The 21,234-nt window shown below is 38.0% G+C and overlaps 1 protein-coding gene across 1 annotated transcript; it reads right to left on the bottom strand.

Moving 5' to 3' along the window:
* Positions 1–385: 385 nt before the first annotated feature.
* On the bottom strand, positions 386–12,638 carry tulp1a (TUB like protein 1a). The gene is made up of 13 exons (XM_057319692.1): positions 12,536–12,638; positions 9,899–10,025; positions 9,217–9,321; positions 8,371–8,463; positions 5,634–5,744; positions 5,268–5,435; positions 4,354–4,436; positions 4,106–4,273; positions 3,749–3,861; positions 3,566–3,674; positions 3,384–3,482; positions 1,769–1,940; positions 386–864 (listed from the first exon to the last, which is right to left on the bottom strand). Exons 1-13 carry the CDS (start codon positions 12,548–12,550, stop codon positions 731–733), a joined length of 1,497 nt encoding a protein of 498 aa, XP_057175675.1. The 5' UTR covers positions 12,551–12,638; the 3' UTR covers positions 386–730.
* Positions 12,639–21,234: the final 8,596 nt, after the last annotated feature.

Here is a 21,234-nt window from a genome sequence, read left to right as displayed (position 1 = left end):
TTCACATTGATGCTGGATGATTTCATGTCACAATATGTAGACAATATATTTGATCACTTTACTCCTTTACTGAATACCATTGTTAGATAACTGATGATGCTGTTGTTAAAAATAGCATGCTTTTAGGTGTGTGAGCTGAAACAAATTAAGTCATATGGAATATACTGTAAATGTCAATTTTAAGAAAAAAATGTTTTGTCTCTTATCTCAAAAATTCATGATAGATTACCCAATGACATGACCAGATGTGTATAAAGGCATGCACATCATGAGAAAAGTAAAACACATTATAAACAATAAACAATGATGTCAAAGCACTAAGCTATTACATAATACTGCAATTGCAGAAAACATTGATTTTTAAGAAATTATACCATATGAGTTTTAAAAACACATTTACTATATGTTCTACATTTTAGGTGTTTTAATTATGAATTAAACATCTCATTAGCTTAGGCATCAAAACAAATCCACGCACGCACAAACACAAAGCAACCCTTCATAAACAAATAATCATTCACTTGTATTAATCATAATGTATTAATCCTCAAAAAAGACACACACTTACATCAAAAACATGCACTTGTGTCACCCTCAGTGATCTTTCAGACTCATTCAGGCACATTGAAAATCATTAAAATGTCAACAAATAATCTTCATGGCTTTTTCTTCTAATAATTTTGCATGAACGTTTTGATTCAGTTGCTGTTGGTCATGAAATTTCTTGCCTTCACTCACAGGCCAGTTTGCCATCAAAGCTTGACAGAGCGATAGCAAAGGCCTGTACAGCACACATGGGGTAATTATAGTCCAGAGTAAACATGTCATCTGCCACCCTCCCAAACTGCATCACAATGTAGCTGTCTGCAAACCAGAACATTTCAACATTCATATTACATTCATGCTTCATCCTATAAAAGGTCTCTGCAAGACTAGTCAAAACACTACAGAAGTGTCATCACCAATGAGCTTGTCAGTTCCATACTTATAAAATATAATTTTGATCTATTAAAAAAAATTCACCTTTACTAAAGGAAAAGTTCACCTCAAAATCAAAATTGTGTTATTTTTCAACTCACTCACATGACAGTCAACATGTTTTAAGACCTCCCGGCGTCTTCGGACCACAAATAATATATTTTAGGTGACATCCTAGAGATTTCCAGGCCTCCTCATAGACGTCATGCAGGTTATAGTTGTTGTCAATGTCCAGAAAAGTACTAAAGACATTGTTAAATTGGTCCATCCGCTCATAGTGGCTCAATTGAATTTTTTTGGAAGCGACCAGAATACTTTATGTGTGAAAAACAAACCAAAATAACGACTTCTTACAATAAATAACGATATATTCTCTGTCTTTTCGGTCTATGGTGCGCGTTCACGAGAACACTTCGACGCATGTACATTCAGTTTGAGAATATATCGATTAAAGTCGTTATTTTGGTTTGTTTTTTGCACAAAGTATTCTCGTCGCTTCAAGAAAATTCAATTGAGCCACTATGAGCGGATGGACCAATTTAATGATGTCTTTTCTGGACTTTGACAACAACTATAACCATGATGTCTTATGAGGAGACCTGGAAATCTCTCGGATGTCACCTAAAATATCTTTATTTGTGCTCCGAGGACACCGGGAGGTCTTAAAACATGTTGAATGTCCTGTGGGTGAGTAAAAAATAACAATTTTGATTTTGAGGTGAACTTCTCCTTTAAAAGTGAAAAGAAAATTGAAATCGCCCGAATAGTCAATTTAACCCGTATCACTTACTGTCTTTAGTGTGGACAATCTGAAAGTTTTTGACGGAGGCCTGTGTGACCCGACCAGAGAAGTTGAGGACATATGAGGCAGTGTCATCATTCCAAACAGGAGTTTTTTTGTGGAGTTCAATCATGTTGTCCATCTGTCTGTTTTGATAGCGCACAAGCAGACTGTCAGTTTCCTGACAAAAAAAAAAAGATTTTTACTTTTTGCTTTAAATGTACAGGCAACAGCTTTCCATATTGTTATGTGTTTCTGAAAGAGACAATTTTTTCAATGTATTTTCTTACCATAAAAAATTCTTAATGACAGGCTTACAACTTTCATTCCCAAATAATTACCACAAAAGTGAACTGTGTGACTGTAATCTTTTAGGATTTGAGATTTATTAGAATTATGTAACCTCTAAAATATTTTTTTTGTGTGTCCAGCTTTGGAACATTTTGCTTTTACTCCGTTATAAAAATATAGGAAGTATAGGAATATAGTATAGTATATATAGTATCGTATTTCAAATAGTAATATAGTGTGAAAAAAGGTAAAAGCAAATTTTACAAATTAAATATTGGAAAATTTTGGAAAAATTAAGTGTAAGGGACCATCTACAAAGTTCATATTACATACAGTATAATAACCTACATATAATTACAAAAAATAACCTTAAGTTAAGCTGGTTCTCTTTTAAATAAATGCCTCCTACAAGTCAGTCACCATTTTGTGTTTACTTGCTGTTGTTGTTAGATGTCATATATTTAGGGCCCTATGAAATCCTTTGTATTTCTTCCTAAATTCAGTTTTATTTTTCCCAAATTCAAAGACAAATTAAATTTTTCTGGATTCTGTGTTTTCATTTTTTTCCTATTACAATAATAATATTTTTGTCCACATGAAAAATACTTCAGTATACTATAGCATTAATTCATTAACTATAGTAAGACAGCTGGATACCACAGTGTTTTTGAACCTAACGGAAAAAGTCCATAAAAATATGCCGTAATGCACAACTATAAACCAGCATCTCTTCAGTATATTTTTTGTTTTTTCTTTTGTTTTTTTATACCTATTTAAATGTAAGATTTTTCTAAATTACTAGTGTGTTTACTTTAATAAAGGAAATATTATAATATACTATAGTTTATTCATGTGGGTGTGTCATAGTTAATTTAAGTTAACCAGACTTTTATTTTGACGGGTTGTCGCAGAGACCTTTTAGTGCATGTTTGACAGTAGCTTTACTCAAGCAGTCAAATGCTCATGATATAAACTTTCAGAGCAGCTCTGGAGATGTTATCGCAACCCCATATAGTGAGATGCTGTAAACAGAAGTGTCAGGAAACTGCTCGAATCATTCATTCAGAGACACGCAGAACAGGCAGATTACCTATTTAAACCGCATCTGAATCACTATTGATGTTATTTAAAGCACAAATTGAATTTTATTTGCTGTTCAGTGCCATTTTCTGATTAAGAAGTTCAACATTTGCAAGATTCCGTGCCATTCGCATTATACATCAAATTCCAGTTTAATGCCTGGATTCTGCAATTCCGTCCGTGTTTTCTTCATCTCGGAAATCATATGACCTTACATATTAAATCGTAGTATGAAGTTAGTCACTGCACTCACTGTTTGTGGACTTATCGGCACACGCTCGTCATCCTCATCCATACCTGGGATGATCACAGTCATTTTCCTGGGCCCTTTAAACCCCAAGACGTTTGTCTCCTGAAAAAGAACATCATCTTTAAGACTTCTGAAAGACTTTCCAGGAAAACTATAGTGTGGAATTGACAGAAGTGAGCACTCACATAAATGATAGCAGCCAGCTCTTGCCGAGCGTTAGACATGTCCCTGAGCGCACGTTCAGGATTGAGACCGTTGTCAAACACTGTGAATTTGGTACCCATGAGATTTGACCTAAATAACAAAAGTACAGTATCAAGGCGCGCAGACACGACATGGTCAAAATGAACAAAACAAATAAACATTACCTAAGCTTTCTGATAAAATGATCACCACCACGTGACAGGTCGGTGGCATCTATGGAGATCAAATAATTTGAGGTTGCGCTCTTCTTTCTTTTTCGGCCAGCCAATAGAAAGACCTGTAGGACAAGAATGAAAGGGAAAACGAATTCATTATTTTAAATCATGACACAATAGTAATAAAATATTACAGTACTGTTCACATGAAAACAGCTTTACAGTTGATTTAAACCATAGCAGAATTTTTGCAGTTCAGCGTGAATTTAATGTGTATGTCAATGACGCATACAGAAGTAAATCTGGCATCTCTGTGTGTCAGTCATCTCTATTAGGGAAATATCTGAGGCTCAGTTTGGCTCTCACCTTCTTATCATTGTCTAAATGGAGGTAGTAGGTAGGGTAGAAGCCTCTGTCCATGCCACGTTTGTCTCGTGTCACTTTACATTTGATGGTGGTTCCTTGAGGTGCAGGTTGAAGGACAAACTCCTCAAGGTCATCAAACTCAATTTCTGGTGATGGAGGCCTTTCCTCCTAATGCACAGAAAGAGAGAGAGAATATTATACAATTATAAAGTATTTTTTATCTTCTCAGGATTTCTCATGAGTCTTACCTTTTTACTTTTCTTTCCTTTGCCTTTCTTCTTTTTGGTCACTTCAGAAGTCTCTTCTTCACTGTCATCAGATTTAGCTGAATCTATTTGTGAAAAAAATGTGCACTATTATAGTATTTAAGTAAATCCTCAATTGACCATCATGTGCAATGCGTCTTGATGGATGTTAGGATGCAACCTGTCTGTGCTTGGTATATAAGGTATAATAACGCCTGTGAATCTATTTCTAGTTAAAGAAACTGTCAAAAGGCAAGATTATTCAAATAACCTTTTTATTTAATTCTGTCATTACTTTGTCTGTTGCCTGCTTGTCACGTAACTGCTACGGACCACAGACGAGGAGGTACAAACAAACAGCTTTAATGTTCTTTTTAAACAGAAGTGATACAAAACAAGGAGTATAATATTGATGAGACAGAGTATATATATAGTCCGATGATGAGGGGATCGCTGACAGGTGCGGGGATTGCAGACGAGTGACAGGAGCGGGAACGTGGAGGATCGTGGGAAATGAAGTCCATGGGGAAATGCGGGGAGAGACAGAGGGAAACCGTGACACTGCTGTTCTTGTATTTTATTTACATTACATAACAAAACATTTATGCGTTTGGAAGACACTTTTATCCAAAGCGACTTACATTGCATTATACTATACATTTTCTTCTAAGCATGTGCAATCCCTGGGATCGAACCCATGACCTTGGCGTTGCTAACGCCATGCTCTAACCACTGACTACAGGAAAGGAGAAAGGAGTGTTTTATTTCTGTATTTGCCTTATGGTTGAGTAGAAGTGTTACAGTAACTCACAACGGAGCTGACTATTTTTAAGTAACAGAGCAAGTCATTTTCCTGACATAGGGGAAATCTAGAGTCATGAACTAAACAGGATCTTTAGCTTCCAACATTCACTCACTCTTTTTCTTGTTATTCTTCTCTTTCTCCTTGTTCTTGCTGTTCCTGTCTTTTTTCTTATCTTTTTCTCCTTCAGTCTGAAACATGGAGGCAGAGTTTGCTGTCGATTTCTTTTTGCTCTTGCTGGATTTAGTCTCTGGTTCACTCTCTTCGCTGTCAGACTTGGCGGCTAAAGCAACATTTACAAGTTCCTGTCAATTTCATTTTTGTAAATGAACGTTGTTGACATAAATTTCAAGCATGCATCCTATTACAGTACTTAGAATTTACATTTTGAGAAAACGATTACTTTGTCTTACTCGCTCTTATGTATTCACAAAATACCTAAAAAATACATTTCTATAAATAGTAAGAAAATTGAAATTACCTTTCTTTTTTGCGATGAAGTCTGGTTTATCTCCGTTTATCTGAAACATAGAAGCTGGCTCCTTTTTAGGCTTAGTTGTCTTTCTTTTGCTCTCTGGTTCACTTTTGGTCTCTGTAGAGATAATAATTTGGAAACAAAAGTCACTAAGAATTGCAGTAGCTGATATATGCTGTTTTGGTGCATTTAGCATCTGTTAAAACTGGATTGTTGTTAACGAATAAAATGCATGATTTTGTGTAAAAACACACACGCAAAAGTTTGCTTTATTGTAGTGATGTCACCTCTTATTGAAACCAGTGTACTGTAGAGTTCATGGGATATTTAGCTCAGAATCCTTGTCTAAGTCAAGTCAGGACCAGTTTCCAGAACTTCCCTGCGGTAATTCAGGTGTGCCACTGAGCGTCAGATAACAACACTACTTCTGGTTGAAGCGCAATATCTTTCAGTTTGCAAATCACGCCTCAATGGATTGAAGCGCAATTACAACAACCGCTGGCTTTCCAATGTGAATGTCAAAACAGGGAGAGATCAGTATCAGACAGCCATGTGTTCTCCACTACTGTCATGGTTTGCCTTTTTGTAGGTAAAATATTTGAAACTTCCATGTTCTGAATGAACATCAGAAGTGTTCAAATCAGGCCCGGTTCCTGCCAGGTGCAGAAGGGTGGGCTAGCAGGTATCCTGGGTGGGCATATACCCCAACCAGAAAAAAATTAAGAAACCGTTTAAACATTTTTTTTTGATAAGATAAGAATGTGTTTTGGAAAAATTATCTTTTTTGTTTATTTCTGTGAACGTCTGACAACATTTCCCTCAAATGTCATATAAAAATGTTGTTTTTATTTGCCGAAAAAGAACTGGAGAAAACTGAAATATCGCAAAAAACAAAACAAGTTCATATTTAGTTTTAAACAACACAAAACTATTGTTTGTAGGCCTACATGTATTAGAAAAAGTTAAAAAAGATGATTTATGAAATAACCCTGCTTTGAGTTTATTATCATGCTCTCAGTCTTTGATATTGCTGTAGGGTGACTTTTAACAAACACTGCAATATATGACTTCAATACATGCAGGATTTAAATGATTTATGATGTTATAAATATCTAAAACAGACATTCATTACAGAAGACTGCAAGATTAAAACAAAAATAATTATTGTTGATTATTTCCCTTTATATAGTAATTGTGTGCGTTTGATTTTATTGATGTTTTACGCATATGTATAATATATAGAAGCCTATAAAGACAGCGGGATAAGAACATTCCCCATCACTGAACGATCACTGACTTCTGTTAAATTTCGCAAAAAAATTTCGGTGTTTGAGATGGACGGAGACAGATTTAGTTGTAAAGCTGGATCTTTCAGTCATTCCTGACAGTCGATAAGTTAAAATCTAGCCTAAATATTGCAAGCAAATAATAGCTGTTTGTTTATGTTACCGCTCACTTCTCCTTCACAAAATAAGACCGCAAAAACTCCCGTTGTAATAAATGAATCTGATTTTACTGCACAATTAATTTTACATGCTGTTTATAATAAACTCAAAGCACGCGTGCAGTGTGCCTAAAATTCCTTTGCACATTATTTTGCTTCCACCAGCATCTATGTTACAAACTTAAGCCGCTCTGTGAGTGAAGAGTGACGTTGCTTTCAACCAATAGAAAATACTGCAATTTTTGGTGTTGTTTTTTATTCTCATTGGGTGGGCAAGACAGACGTTTAGGTGGGCTCAGCCCACCCCTGCCCATGCCTGGAGCTGGCCCTGGTTCAAATGCTTAAATATTTTACATTTAGTAAGACCTGTCAATAAACCGAGGTCAATTTTCAAACCCTGTTGGATGTAATTTTTGAAGGAATCTCGTATGTATATTTGAAGAGTTTATTTCCAAAAAGAGATAACTCAGTTTTAAAAAAAATTCAAATATCATTTTTTATACAATATTTTATATAATTTTTAAAATATTATCATGTTTTTTATTGTGTTAGTTAGCTGTATTTTTTTTGTTACTATGGCTTAAATCAAAATAAACCAACTGCAGTTTGATTGATATTAATTGGAATTCAAAATAAAAAAACGTGATTTTTGATTGTTTTTTTTAAACTGAGTTATCTCTTTTTGGAAATAAACTCTTCATTTGTAAACAGCTGGACTTTGTTTTCCATTTGTTGAAGTAGTTTCTTCACTTATCCGATTGGTTTCATCGGACGCCCCCTAAGGGGCTCATCTGTCTTTAACAAGTGGAAAAATGAGGCCAAGCCTTTAAAAGACGAGCACAGGATCCCTTAAAGGCTAACTAAAACAACAGAAGTTAAATTCAAAGTCCCCCACTTCAACTCGTAAATAAATCTTTAGTGACCATCTTTACGACATCTCTGCTGTATTGTTCTGGCTAATCTTCTTAGCTCACGAGATCTACTGCTAATCCTCTTTCTGAGCAGTAAACCCCGCTATGCATGTGTATATAACCATATTAAGATTCACACACTGAAGTCATTGTCTGACCGTGTCCTCTGATACGAGGCCTAAACTGTTTCGCTCCGAAGAAAAAGAACAAACGTTTCTGGAACTAAAATGACTATATGTATGGAAAACACCCCACCAAGCTGCTTTGTGAGTTCAAAATGACTCGTCTAATAACATAAATGCTACTTGACTGTTTAAACTAATTGAAGAAAGCTCAAAATGAACCTTGTCCCTGCTTGTTAGTGTTCACGGGTGTATGCTACACTGACCTTTGCTCTTTGATTTCTTTTCTTTGGTGCCAGCGGGGGAGCTCTCTTTGGTGGATTTCTTCTTTGTCTTCTGTGGGGTCGCCTCATCATCATCTTCATCATCAGAATCAGAATGAAGCATTATTAAATAATTGTTTAAATGACAGCAATGAAATGCACAGTCAATATGAAATCAAAATTGACTTTTTAATTTTTTCGTCATTAATTTAAAGATTTGTAATTTTACAAGAAAATTACAGATTATAAAAGGTCTCCATCAAGTTGTGGGGGCAGATGACTAACAGCAGTAACCAACAGTAAACGAAACATGTCCCGGAATTAGTCACGTAAAGTTAATGTTCGCTATGTCAGACTTTGTTCAGCAAATCTGTTTTCATCTTCCACAATTCACATTAACTCTTTTTCGATAACCACCACAAGTGTGCATAAATAAAAAAAATTCAATATAAATTTTTCCATCACTTGTTTCTGATGCGATACTTCAAAATGTGCATAAAAACGGTGATGGAAACAGTGTCAGGTTTTTACTACACGATTGTTGTGGCCTGAATAATTGACAATAGCGATAATATTGTGGTATCTAGAAATATTTGTAATAAATAAATTTAGCATCGCAATTATCAGTCAAATTCCTCTTGTTTTCTGTAAGGAGGCACAAAAGTGTTTAAGCATTGTGGTTCTTTAGTCAAAATGTTAAATGGTTGCAAAACCACATTCTACTATGTTGAAGTGTCAACCAATGTCAATTTTTAATGATATTATCATATATGAGCAGTATTAACTTAATATTAATAACCACGGTAATTGATATCACAGTTATTCATTCATGACACCCCTAGTTCTTACCGTTCTTCTTCTTATTGCTGTTTTTGGGCTTCTTTTTTGTGTTCTTCCCTCCAGCGTCGTCTTTGTCTTTCTCTGATTTCTTTTTCTTCACCGTTGTGCTGTCTTCTGAGAGAGGTAAAAATAACTTTCAGCAGTCATGTATCATTTCATCACTGCAAAAGTTTGAACAGAATAAAGGGATATCTTTAAAAAAACATTTAAGTTTAAGATCACTTGACTGAAAAGTTTTATTATCTTAAAAGTTCTTGAAAGTCATATCTAATTACATGGAGATAAACCTAATTGTGCCAACATATTTATTTATTTTATTACCAAACAAAAGTTGTATTTCTTTTTATTGCATTTATGACCTGGACTGAAAAACAGCCAATAAGAGACCAAAATAGATGGAACTTCTTCAGTATTAAAAAGCATCTCAGGGTGAGAACATTTTTGCAAATTGTATGCAAAGGGTATCTACACTCACGATGTTAAAATACAGTTTTGATAAATTTACTATTGTTCTTAAATGTGGGAAGAAATGCAAATAAAGAATGCATAAGTAACCATAAACTTTTAACCTGTAGCATATTTATTTTAAAATCTTAATATTTATTTTGTCCGAGTAGAGCATGGACAAGTCTTGTCAGTCATTTTGTGTAGCTGTATGTCTGTGTGAGAGTGAATATTGTGTCTGACTAACTTTTGGAGCATGTAATCTCCTCCTCGCCTGACAACTCTTCACTCTTTTTAGTTTTGCTTTTCTTTGGTTTCACCCCACATCTGTTGGCCTTTCCAGAATCTGCCTCCGGCTTTTTCTTTTTCGGCTTCTACAAGAGCTGTTGACAAAAACGATAAATTGGTGTGTTTTAGCATGTCTATATGGTTGTGTTATATTCAAGGAAAGTTTGGACTTACCAGTTGCAACACATCAATGAAAGCAAACAAAAAGTTTTAGAATTTATTAGACAGTTTCACGAGTAAACTAAACCAGTCTAACAGTGGAAAATAACAGAAATCTTTTGAAATGTAATGCTTGAGTTTGACTCGAGAGTAAAATGATGACAGAATTTTCACTATTTTTTTAAAGATTTTTAAGATTTGCAGTTCTCTTAAACAAAATTTGTTTAACACTATTTGGCTCCCTGGTTTAAAAAAAGTGACCAGGCCGTAAAAAGTCTACATTTGACAAAATGTATTTTTAATCTCTGTATTACATGTACTGTGGAGCATATGATCGGATTAGTTCCAATCTCATATGAGTATTTATAGACCCCACTTTAACAAAGAGCAAAGACAGTAGCATCCTTGATTTCTGCGTGCATGGGGATTTTACTTTAACATTTTGGTAAACCCCCTTGACAGGCTGCATAAATAGATTCTATATTACTAAATAAAATTTATATTCAACGTTTTCCTCCATTCATCTTCGGAACAGAAATTAAGATAGTTTTGAAGAGGTCCAGGAGCTTTCTGACTCCCGCCCATAGACAGCAATGTTACTGACATTTAAAGCGAAATCTTAATTTGTGTTCCAAAGATGAACGGAGGTCCTAGGTTATCGAACGACTTCAGGGTGAGTAATTCACGACGGAATTGTCAGGATCTTTTAAAGCCTAGTCCCAGACAAATTTAAATGTTATGCTGGGTTCACACTAAATGCAATTTAAGCGAATTGCACGAGTAAATTGCATAAAAAGTCAATGCAAAGAGGCAAATAGACGCAAACTCAAGTTGAAAAAAGTTAAACTCGATTGAGAAATTCGTGCGAAGAGCTCATTGACACCTACTGTTTGACGGATCCGGACGTGTGAAGACACTCCCCGTCGCGTGATGTTTTTCGCGCCACTTCCTGTGAGTAAAAAGGAGTGTGGAACGCGATTGTTCGCATTTGGTGTGAACACAGCATTAGAGGGGTCTTGATCTTAAAATATTTCAGTGCGATTGTTTTGTCTTAGGATGCACACCGTTTTGTAATGTTTTTGGCTTAAGCCAAACTGCCCACATATGAGGCTAATATTTAATAATGTGAGGCTAAGCTTTAATTCCTAGCCAACAAACGAAGGGGAAATTTGTGTCTGTGAACACAAATCAATAGATTATAAACCTCGCAAAGTGCTGTGAGACTGGGTTGCAATATTACACAATGACCAGACCTGAACTTGTCACGATTCTCGGGTGAGGTGAGAGACAGAGGACCCAAGTGCAGACAGGGACGTAAGGGATTAAACAAGACTTTAATAATATAAACATACAAAAAAAAACTAGACTAACTAGACTGGACTAATACTAACACTTGACATTAAACTACAATAAACTAGACTAACTAAAAGACAGGAACTCACCCACATGACACAAACACGACACAACAATGGACCAGCACAGGACAATGAAACATGAGGACTATATAAAGGGGAGGAAATCAAGAAGGAACAGGTGTGGGACATGAACTAATTAACAAGCAATAACGAGACGAAAGGGCGGGAACAGAGACGCCACACAGGAGATAGGGAGTATATGGAAGGCCAAAACTGTCTCTCTCCACATAAAACAAGAGGTTCTGTCATGGCTCTGCCACAAGATCAAGAAATGCAAGACAAGATGGGGCAGAACCATGACAGTACTAGGATTAACCTAGAACCAGTCTAGCATACCATAAATGTACACACGGCCTACTTACGCATTAGCCCAATTGTATTGCTTAGCAAATATTTCAACACAGATTCTATTACAAAAGAAATTCACAGATAAAAAAAATGTCTCAAACAGCCCTTTCACAATCTAGAGAAAACCTCTATTTATGCAGTATGGCATGCAGTCAATCTCCAGAAATATATTTGGCTCTCTTAATAAAACTGATCCAAATGTCTTACGGTTTACTATAGTTTTCAGATTGCAGACTGTTAGCTAACTGGACAAAAATCCAGTTAAAAAGACATTCACTGCCTGTAAACAGGAAGACCGATTTGAGTCCTGCCACAGCCAAGATTAACAGGTTATAAGGCTGCTTTCTTACTATGAAACACAACATGCTATGTCATTCAGAAGACTACTGCCAAATATTATAATTGCTAACCGACTCTATCAAAGTGGCCATCATTAACTTTATGTGAGTATACCTTTCTCAGTAACTACTTCATAGAGCTACAGTACAGCACACCAGGTAAAACTACTTCATAAAGTACTCTATAAAACTGCTAACAATCATTGATCCTTTTCTGAAACAACACAAGTCTCACAGAAATTGTAGACATTAATGCTTTAGCAGCTTCAGCTATAAACACCACCACAGTTATGCTGAATATCTGAACATCTATATCGCTCCTTTCATGAACCGTACCTTATCTGCAGACATAGTTATTGAGATGACCTCAGATCAGTCAAAACAGTAAAAATCCACATAAGAGAGCGGAAGGTACTGTCATGAGCGTTCATACGAGTGTGTGGAGAGCAGCTGATATTGAGTTAGATCAGTCTGGAGAGGTTGATAATAGGATTCAAGGTAAATCTGCTGCAGGAGCGAACAAACAACACTGACAGGAGCGTACCATTTACATACACAACAAACACTACAAGATGAACACAAATGACATGACATTTATAACAGTGCATGATCATTATATGCAATGTTATGTATACTTAAATACAACAATATACTCACACACAATTGGCATACAAATATATAACTCACCTTTATTGGTTTTTCATAGTCATCATTTTGAAGGCTAATCGAAAGGTAAATCATTAACGTAATTAACAAAGCAGACAAATGAATAATATTACGTACAGTAGGACAGAAGCACTCACTCATCTGCTGTCCAAACCTCCTGTAAGATCTCTTTCTGCAGAGGCATTGCACAAAATCACTGATGATCAGTCCATCAGCAAATCCTGCAAACTTCTCCATCAGAACTTAATCCATCAGTTGGTTATAAAATAATTGAAGTAAACTATCAAAGACCTGGTGACAGAGACGAGTGCATATCCATCGATCATTTAAATGTCTATTATATTCTCTATTCCTGCTACCAGTGCCTTTTCTACTGGGAAGTTCTTAATGTATGGGTTTTACTGGGACTCTTCTCAGGCCAATAAGATGTGCAGTTTCCCATAATGCATTTGGCTTTAGTAGGCCATCTGTTAGTGGGAGACGAACCATTCAGCTACTCCTTACAAAACCAGTCACTGCAGTTGAACCCGTGCAAGTTTTAATAGGATTGTCATCAGAATTAGATGAGGACCACATGTTACCTATAGGGTGATTTGATGCCCAACAATAACTTGCATAGTAATCTTTATTAATAATGCTTTTAAAAAATGTTTTATTTTTGCACAAAGTTCTTCTTTAAACATGACGGTGGCTTTTTTATGTATATCGATATTTATGTTAAGTCAACAAAAAAAATTGTTATTACTGTAGTTGTTATTCGTTTGTGGAGTTAACGTTACCTCAGAATAGTGGTAGCTGGTTGCCTCAACTCTTTTTTACAGTGAGGGAGTAGATGGAAATTAAAAATCCATTCAGTATTTTAAACAATATATAATATAGCTTTTAAAAGCCAAGCGATGTCGTATAACAGATGTAAACAAATCATGGCCTACCGGGAACTGTTATTAATATCTGGTCGGATTCATACAAATTTGTTGAAGTTATTTGTTGTTTAAAACTAAACTCTATTTAAGTGCTGAAAATATTTGACAGCGCTCATCAGTGTCAATCTGATTGTGGTGGCCAATCAATTTAAGGGAGGTGAGGATTACTGTCCAATCAAATGAAAGAAGGGATTTGCCAATGACAGAAGCCGAGGGGGAGGCCCGTTTTAACTGTGAAAGAGCGCGATGTGAGTAGTAGCTAAATGTTTATTGTTGGACAACCATTTATAGAAATGTCATGGCCGTTCACATGTCGCATCATAAAACACTTGCAAAATGCTTGTCGCGTTGCTTTCTCCCTTTTTCTGGCGCTTGGGAGTTTGCGTTCCCCTGGGATTCTAATGTCCAGTAATGTGCAAAACGTGGTCGTGAACGATGTGAATGAACGTCCGTCCACATTCATATAGTGGATTCACACGGTACACGGTAAGCGGCCGCCTTTAAGCCCATGTGGCTGCCCTTGCCGTTCACAAAAAGATCAAATATTTTTATCTTCAGCTGCGCCTGCCGCAAAGAGCCGTGCCCGTGGAAGTTGCAGGATTTTGGATGCACGAGCACCGCTTGCCTCCGCTCTGCCAACGAAGAGGCCCGCGTTTTGCCACTTGCCGCATGTTTCCCTTTGAAATGAACTGGACAAACGCGACTGCCGCGTACCGTGTGAATCCACCAATATTCTGTTACTACTAGAAATCCGACGTCATCAGTTTGATCAGTTCAGTTCTATTTGAACTGAATTCATTTAATCTCGTGTATGCATATATTCATTCATTCGTTATAGGAGTGACAAAGTCGTTCAACAGCAAGTGTGAAAGGTTGACAGCATGACAACACACATAAAAACTGTGATAAAATCCAGGTTATCACATAAACATACTTTTTGAAGTTTTCCTAAATACATGAAGAAATATTACCGTTGTATTGCTTAAACGTAAAGATGAACTTGAATTCTTTGCAGTATTTGAGATCTGAAAAAATACAGAGCATCTTTTGTTATTTTCACCTGTTTCTCCCAGTTTTCATAAGTGCAAATACAATCTTTGAAATTTGTTTGAAATATTGTTAGTACTTCACAGAATGAAACAAAAAGGATAATTTTACCTAAACACATATCTATAAATAGTAAATGTTAAAATCAGAAAAACAGTCTCTTAATTTTTTCCTCGGCCGTACTTTGCACTAAATCTGTAATATGATCTGAACCAAGAGTTTTGTAATTGTAGACTTTAAAAAACACCCCAATAAGAGACCAACATCAACAGGTTCTATACTGGACAACATTTATTTGGGCAAATACAGTCAAGAAAGTATCAACCCACAAAACATATGTCAAGGTCCACCGTCTGCCCTCACTTACCATTGGACTACACTTCCCATAATCCTTTGCACCCGTCTCAACTGATCCCATCATATGGACATTACTAATTCCCATCACCTGTCTACCCTTGTTATCTGTCTTATTTAAGTTCTCTCCTTAGTTCAGTTCTTTGTCTGGTATTGTTTATGTAAATGGTGTTGTGCTTGTCTGTGTCTTCTTCATCCTGGATACTATTAAAAGTATAGTGGATTTTCTACGTCTCTCGAGTGTTCCCTGCACGAACCGTAACAACAACTTATTACTGACAATCATTTTATTTTTATGCAATTGCACATTGACACCACAGGCGGAGCCACCGGTCAATCTCATTGCATTTGGCACATAAGGTAAACCTTTTATACTGAGAAAGGTCCACGATATTGTATTATTAAAATACTAAAAGCATACATGTGACCGGCTCCACTCGCACCGCTCTGCGCGGGCCCCGATCCGGCGACGGTCCGGATGGGAGACGGGCGCTCTAACGAGGAGGCTAAAGAGCGTCTCTGTTGGTCGGGGAGTGAGGTTTACACACTGCACAGCTCTTCACTAGCTGGCCTCCGTTACACATACAACAGCATATATACTGTATTTAGCGTGGATACAGAAATTATTTAAGTTTCCGTGGGGCGCTACTGTAAAAATGAACGTGGGTAAGACTTCCGGTGAAGCGGCGGAAATAGTGTATTACACCTTGAATAACTTATTCTGATGACATAAAATGAAACCGTGATTCATATTTTGAATTGTAATACTGTTGTTTTCATGCTGGAATCTATTAAAAAATAATTTGGAAACTGATGAGCAACACCTGCTGTTCACGGCTGCACTTACAACCAGGCGAAGCTAATTTCACGTCTTAAAAAAGAGCGCTTCACACACAGATCTAAAGTTAAGACGGACTGCTCCTGTGAGAGACTGTACAGTTTTTCAAATACGAACTTTAAAATGTGGAGCGCTTATCTCAAACAAATAGATAACAAACATGAAGCATCAAGTAGACTGAATGTGCTGTTTAAAAAGAGATTAGGCTGTTTTAAAAGGGAGTTCAAATAGAGTTCATGTAATCATCAAAACACTGTAAGGTCTTCAATGAAAAAAACGTGAGACAGTAAACTGGATTTACAAGGATTCTTTACTGTACTTCACCTATGTGTTGTCAAAAATCTGTTGGAATACGTCACATCATGTGGACTACATTTCTGATCTGATATGTTTGATGTAAAGTTGGTATTTCTTACACTTATCGTCTTATAAACAAAACGTAGAATGTTTAAAAATGTAAAAAGGCAGCTTTTGCACTTGATCTTTAGTATAATGTTTATCAGATTAATGGCCAGATGATGATACAGCAGCTTTATAATATGTGCATGCGGTGTAACGCTTTGCAGTTTGCTTTTAAATACCAAAAAATAACATTTTACCACGTCTTTAAATATCACACAATCGGCATCTTGTAAAGATATTGAAAACCCTCCCTAATTTTCAAATTTCTCATTGGTTTACCGTCACAACAACTGAATCAGTAAAATTGCTAAATATCCGCCGTCATTAAAAAGATCATCTATTCCTCTATAAAGTAGTGGACAGAATACTTATGTAGTTTATAAGTGCTGTCAGTGTGTAAGTTTACATTCTGCTATAAACCAACGACTTGGGGCGTGGGAAACTGGTGGCATGCAATAGCATTTGGGGGGTGGGGTTAACACACGCAGTTTCTGCCAATTCCATGTTAATCTTCTTATATCCTCCATTTATATAACATTCATCACCGATGCCGTGACAAACAAAAACACTTTCACAGCTGAACTTCTGTAACCCGAACAAAGCACGGGCATGCTTTTTCTCTCGCTCTCGCTGGTTGACTAGTGCTTTTCCAGGAGAATCGTCCAATAAGGGACTAAGAAAAGTTGTTATGTAACGAAAATTCATTTTCGAAAAAAACGTTCCGAAAACTAAACGAACCCTGGTGGAGTGTATCGACCACAGAAATATTACGTCATACGTCCAACGTCATTTTTTGACAAGTTGACCATGTTAAGCATGAGAAGCCAATTTCTTCTGTTTGATTGGACGAAATTCTTCTTGGCCTCTGTAATTTGATTGGCTGGAATTCCATACACCCTTTGATTGGTCAACCTTTTGACATTGGGTATAGCTCCGCACGCTAATCTTACTGAGTGGAAACATCTTGGGCATGACTTAAAATGGCGCGTCACTTTGTCCGACTTTGAGATCCATTCCAGACATTTATTTTCGGGTTTAAGGTGGAAATATCCGAAATCCCAGTTGTCTGGAACCAGTGTTGGGTGTAACTAGTTACAAAGTAATTAGTTACTGTAATTTAATTACTTTTCCCTTGAAAAAGTAAAGTAAGGGATTACTCTTATTTTTTCTGTAATTTAATTACAGTTACTTTTGATGTAATTAAACTAAATACTTTGTGTAATATATGTGTGTGTAATTGTCATGGCTCTGCTTCCTTAGTCATGTTTTTCTTGGTCCTGTAGCAGAGCAATGACAAAGTCTTTGGTTATGTGTGGAGAGAAACATATTATTGTCCGTTTGACAATAATATACGTTCTCTCCAGTGTCTTGTCATTGACCCCATTCCTCTCGTTTCCTCGTTATCTTTCCCTGAGTGTTTAATGTCCCACACCTGCCCCATGTCGTTATCCCTCATTTGTCTCTCCCTATTTATAGCCTCTTGTTTCTTTGTCCTGTGCTCTTGTATTGCGTGTACTATGTTGTGTATGTGTTCATGCCGTCGCCCGTGTTCCTGTGTCCTGTGTCCTGTGTCCTGTGTCCTGTGTCCTGTGTCCTGTGTCCTGTGTCCTGTGTCCTGTGTCCTGTGTCCCTGTGTCCCTGTGTCCTGTGTCCTGTGTCCTGTGTCCTGTGTCCTGTGTCCTGTGTCCTGTGTCCTGTGTCCTGTGTCCTGTGTCCCTGTGTCCCTGTGTCCCTGTGTCCCTGTGTCCCTGTGTCCCTGTGTCCCTGTGTCCTGTGTCCTGTGTCCTGTGTTGTGTGAGAACTGTGAGTCTTGTGTTTTTGCTTTAGTTTTATCCTGCCTTGTTTTAGTTTAAGACGTTGTGTCGAGTTCCTTGAGTTTAGTTATTTGTCTTGTTTTCATTTTGCCCCCTCGTGGGAAGTCTTTTGTTTTATATATATATTTCTGAGTTCCGTTTTCCCCATTGTGGGTGTTTTGTTTCTGTTTCTGTTTAAATAAATATATCTGTTAACCCCTTCACTGCCGTTGCCTGCGCATGGGTTCTCTTCCACCACGCTCTGACCGTGACAGAATGACAGAGCCAGCCAGAACCCAGCAGGCAGCTCCAAAGGACGGCACGGCGTCGTCCTCGCGGGCCGCCCAAGCCCACTTGCTGCTGGGGTTCCGTCAGGGGAATTACGGGAACCGGGAGTTCGCCGGGGCATTCTCGATGGTGGCGAGGTCGTCTGAGTTTGGCGAGGCGGAGTTGAAGGCGATCTTCAACTGCTGCCTCACTCAGCGCCTCGCCCCGTCGGAGAAGAGGCTGCTGGCTCCCCTTGGGTTCGCGGACATGGTCAGGTTCGTGGCCAACCGGGATGGTCCCGAGGGTGAGGTTCCACTCGGAGCCCTCACCCCACGGTGGACCGCTCCGGAGGGCCTCGTCCTGGCTGCCGCTGCCTGGGGGGACTCAGTACCCTTCGGCTTGAGCTCCACGATCCCCGGTTCTCCTGGCGGCGCCTGTGGCGAGTGGGTGAGGTGTGACCCGGGGATGACGTCTGCGGTCTCCACCGACGCAGAACTCCCTCCGGTCCCCATGGTTCCGCCTAAGTTGGCTACGGACCCAGTGGTGCGGAGAAGGAGGGAGAAGCGTCGAGGAGGAGCGTCCACACCGGTGCAGCCGGTCCAGTCCGGTGGTCCAGCCGGCGTCCAGTCCGGTGCAGCCGGCGTCCAGTCCGGTGCAGCCGGCTCCAGTCCGGTGTCAGCCCGGTCCAGTCCGGTCGTCCACCGGCGTCCGTCCGGTGATCCAGCCGCCGTCCAGCCGGTCCAGTCCGGTCAGCCGATCCAGTCCGGTGCAGCCGGGTCCAGTCCGGTGCAGCCGGCGTCCGCATCCTGTCCAGCCGGCCTTCCAGCCGGCGTCAAGCCCTGTCCAGCCGGCCTTCCAGCCGGCGTCAAGCCCTGTCCAGCCGGCCTTCCAGCCGGCGTCAAGCCCTGTCCAGCCGGCCTTCCAGCCGGCGTCAAGCCCTGTCCAGCCGGCCCCTGGGAAACTGCCAGGGTCCAAAGATGTCCCACCCCAGTCCTGTAGTCTTGTTGTCCTGTCTACCCCTTGTCATGTTCACCATGTTTGTCTGGTTTTTGTCTTTGTCTCGGTCTGCCTTGTCTTGTCCGTCTACCCCTTGGTGAGCACCTGGAGGTGCTCATTAAAGGGGGGGCTTCTCATGGCTCTGCTTCCTTAGTCATGTTTTTCTTGGTCCTGTAGCAGAGCCATGACAAAGTCTTTGGTTATGTGTGGAGAGAAACATATTATTGTCCGTTTGACAATAATATACGTTCTCTCCAGTGTCTTGTCATTGACCCCATTCCTCTCGTTTCCTCGTTATCTTTCCCTGAGTGTTTAATGTCCCACACCTGCCCCATGTCGTTATCCCTCATTTGTCTTCCCTATATATACCCTCTTGTTTCTTTGTCCTGTGCTCTTGTATTGCGTGTACTATGTTGTGTATGTGTTCATGCCGTCGCCTGTGTTCCTGTGTCCTGTGTTGTGTGAGAACTGTGAGTCTTGTGTTTTTGCTTTAGTTTTATCCTGCCTTGTTTTAGTTTAAGACGTTGTGTCGAATTCCTTGAGTTTAGTTATTTGTCTTGTTTTCATTTTGCCCCCTCGTGGGAAGTCTTTTGTTTTATATATATATTTCTGAGTTCCGTTTTCCCCATTGTGGGTGTTTTGTTTCTGTTTCTGTTTAAATAAATATATCTGTTAACCCCTTCACTGCCGTTGCCTGCGCTTGGGTTCTCTTCCACCATGCTCTGACCGTGACAGTAATAGTGGAATTGACATAAAAATTCTAATTTTAAAATCTGTGCTTTAATGTATAATTCTCACATTTGTAATACTTTGGTCAGTTAATAATATTACTTTATTTATTTTAATATTATTTATTTGAATGAATTAAAAGAGCCCTTTCATGCCTATCCTTGAATCACTTAACTAATCAAGGTTGATATAGGATATACGTAGAAAGTAATTAGTAATAAGTAACTAAATACTTTTTGGAGAGAGTAATTTGTACAGTAATCTAATTACACTATTGAATATGTAATTGTAACTAGTAATTAATTACTTTTTGAGAGTAACTTACCCAACACTGTCTGGAACACATAAGCACTCCCTTTCTGTAGTGTGATGTTATCCCTATTAATCACCCATACAATGAAGCTTTAAAGGGATAGTTCACCCAACAATAAAAATTCTGTTATCATTTACTCACCCTCATATTGTTCCAAAACCTATACATTTATTTGTTCTGCTGAACACAGAGAAAGATATTTAGAAGAATGTCAGTAATAGTGCTGTCAATCGATTAAAAAAATGAATCTGAATAATCACACGTTTTTTCAGTGATTAATCGTGATTAATCGCACATAACATTAATGCTTTTAAATATACTTTTACATTCTAATAAATTCACATTTAACCTCCAAATTAATGTAGAAACAACAGATTTCTTGGTTGCACTTTATTTTACAGTACGTGTACCTCACTGTAAAACATTTTAAGTTGGTTAAACTTAGAAACGAAAGTTCACCTGCTGCCTTAAGAACGTGAGTTAACTGAACTTATAGATATTCTTTGTTTCAACTTAAAGAGATATGTTTTACATTGTGTTTAACTGATGATCACTTGTCGTTTTAACTTGTAAATCTGAGTTAAAATAACTTGCTTTGTTACATTATCAACTACAGAAAACTCTTTTTTTTTTGTTAAATTTAAATTTCCCATCTTATTTAAATTAATTTTCATATTGACTAATGTCATTCACACAATCAACTTACA

Source organism: Triplophysa rosa, linkage group LG21, assembly GCF_024868665.1.
Source record: "Triplophysa rosa linkage group LG21, Trosa_1v2, whole genome shotgun sequence".
In the NCBI taxonomy this organism is placed as follows: Eukaryota; Metazoa; Chordata; class Actinopteri; order Cypriniformes; family Nemacheilidae; genus Triplophysa; species Triplophysa rosa.
The sequence above is the reverse complement of the archived record's forward strand: the minus strand, read 5'-3'. Positions and strand labels throughout refer to the sequence as shown.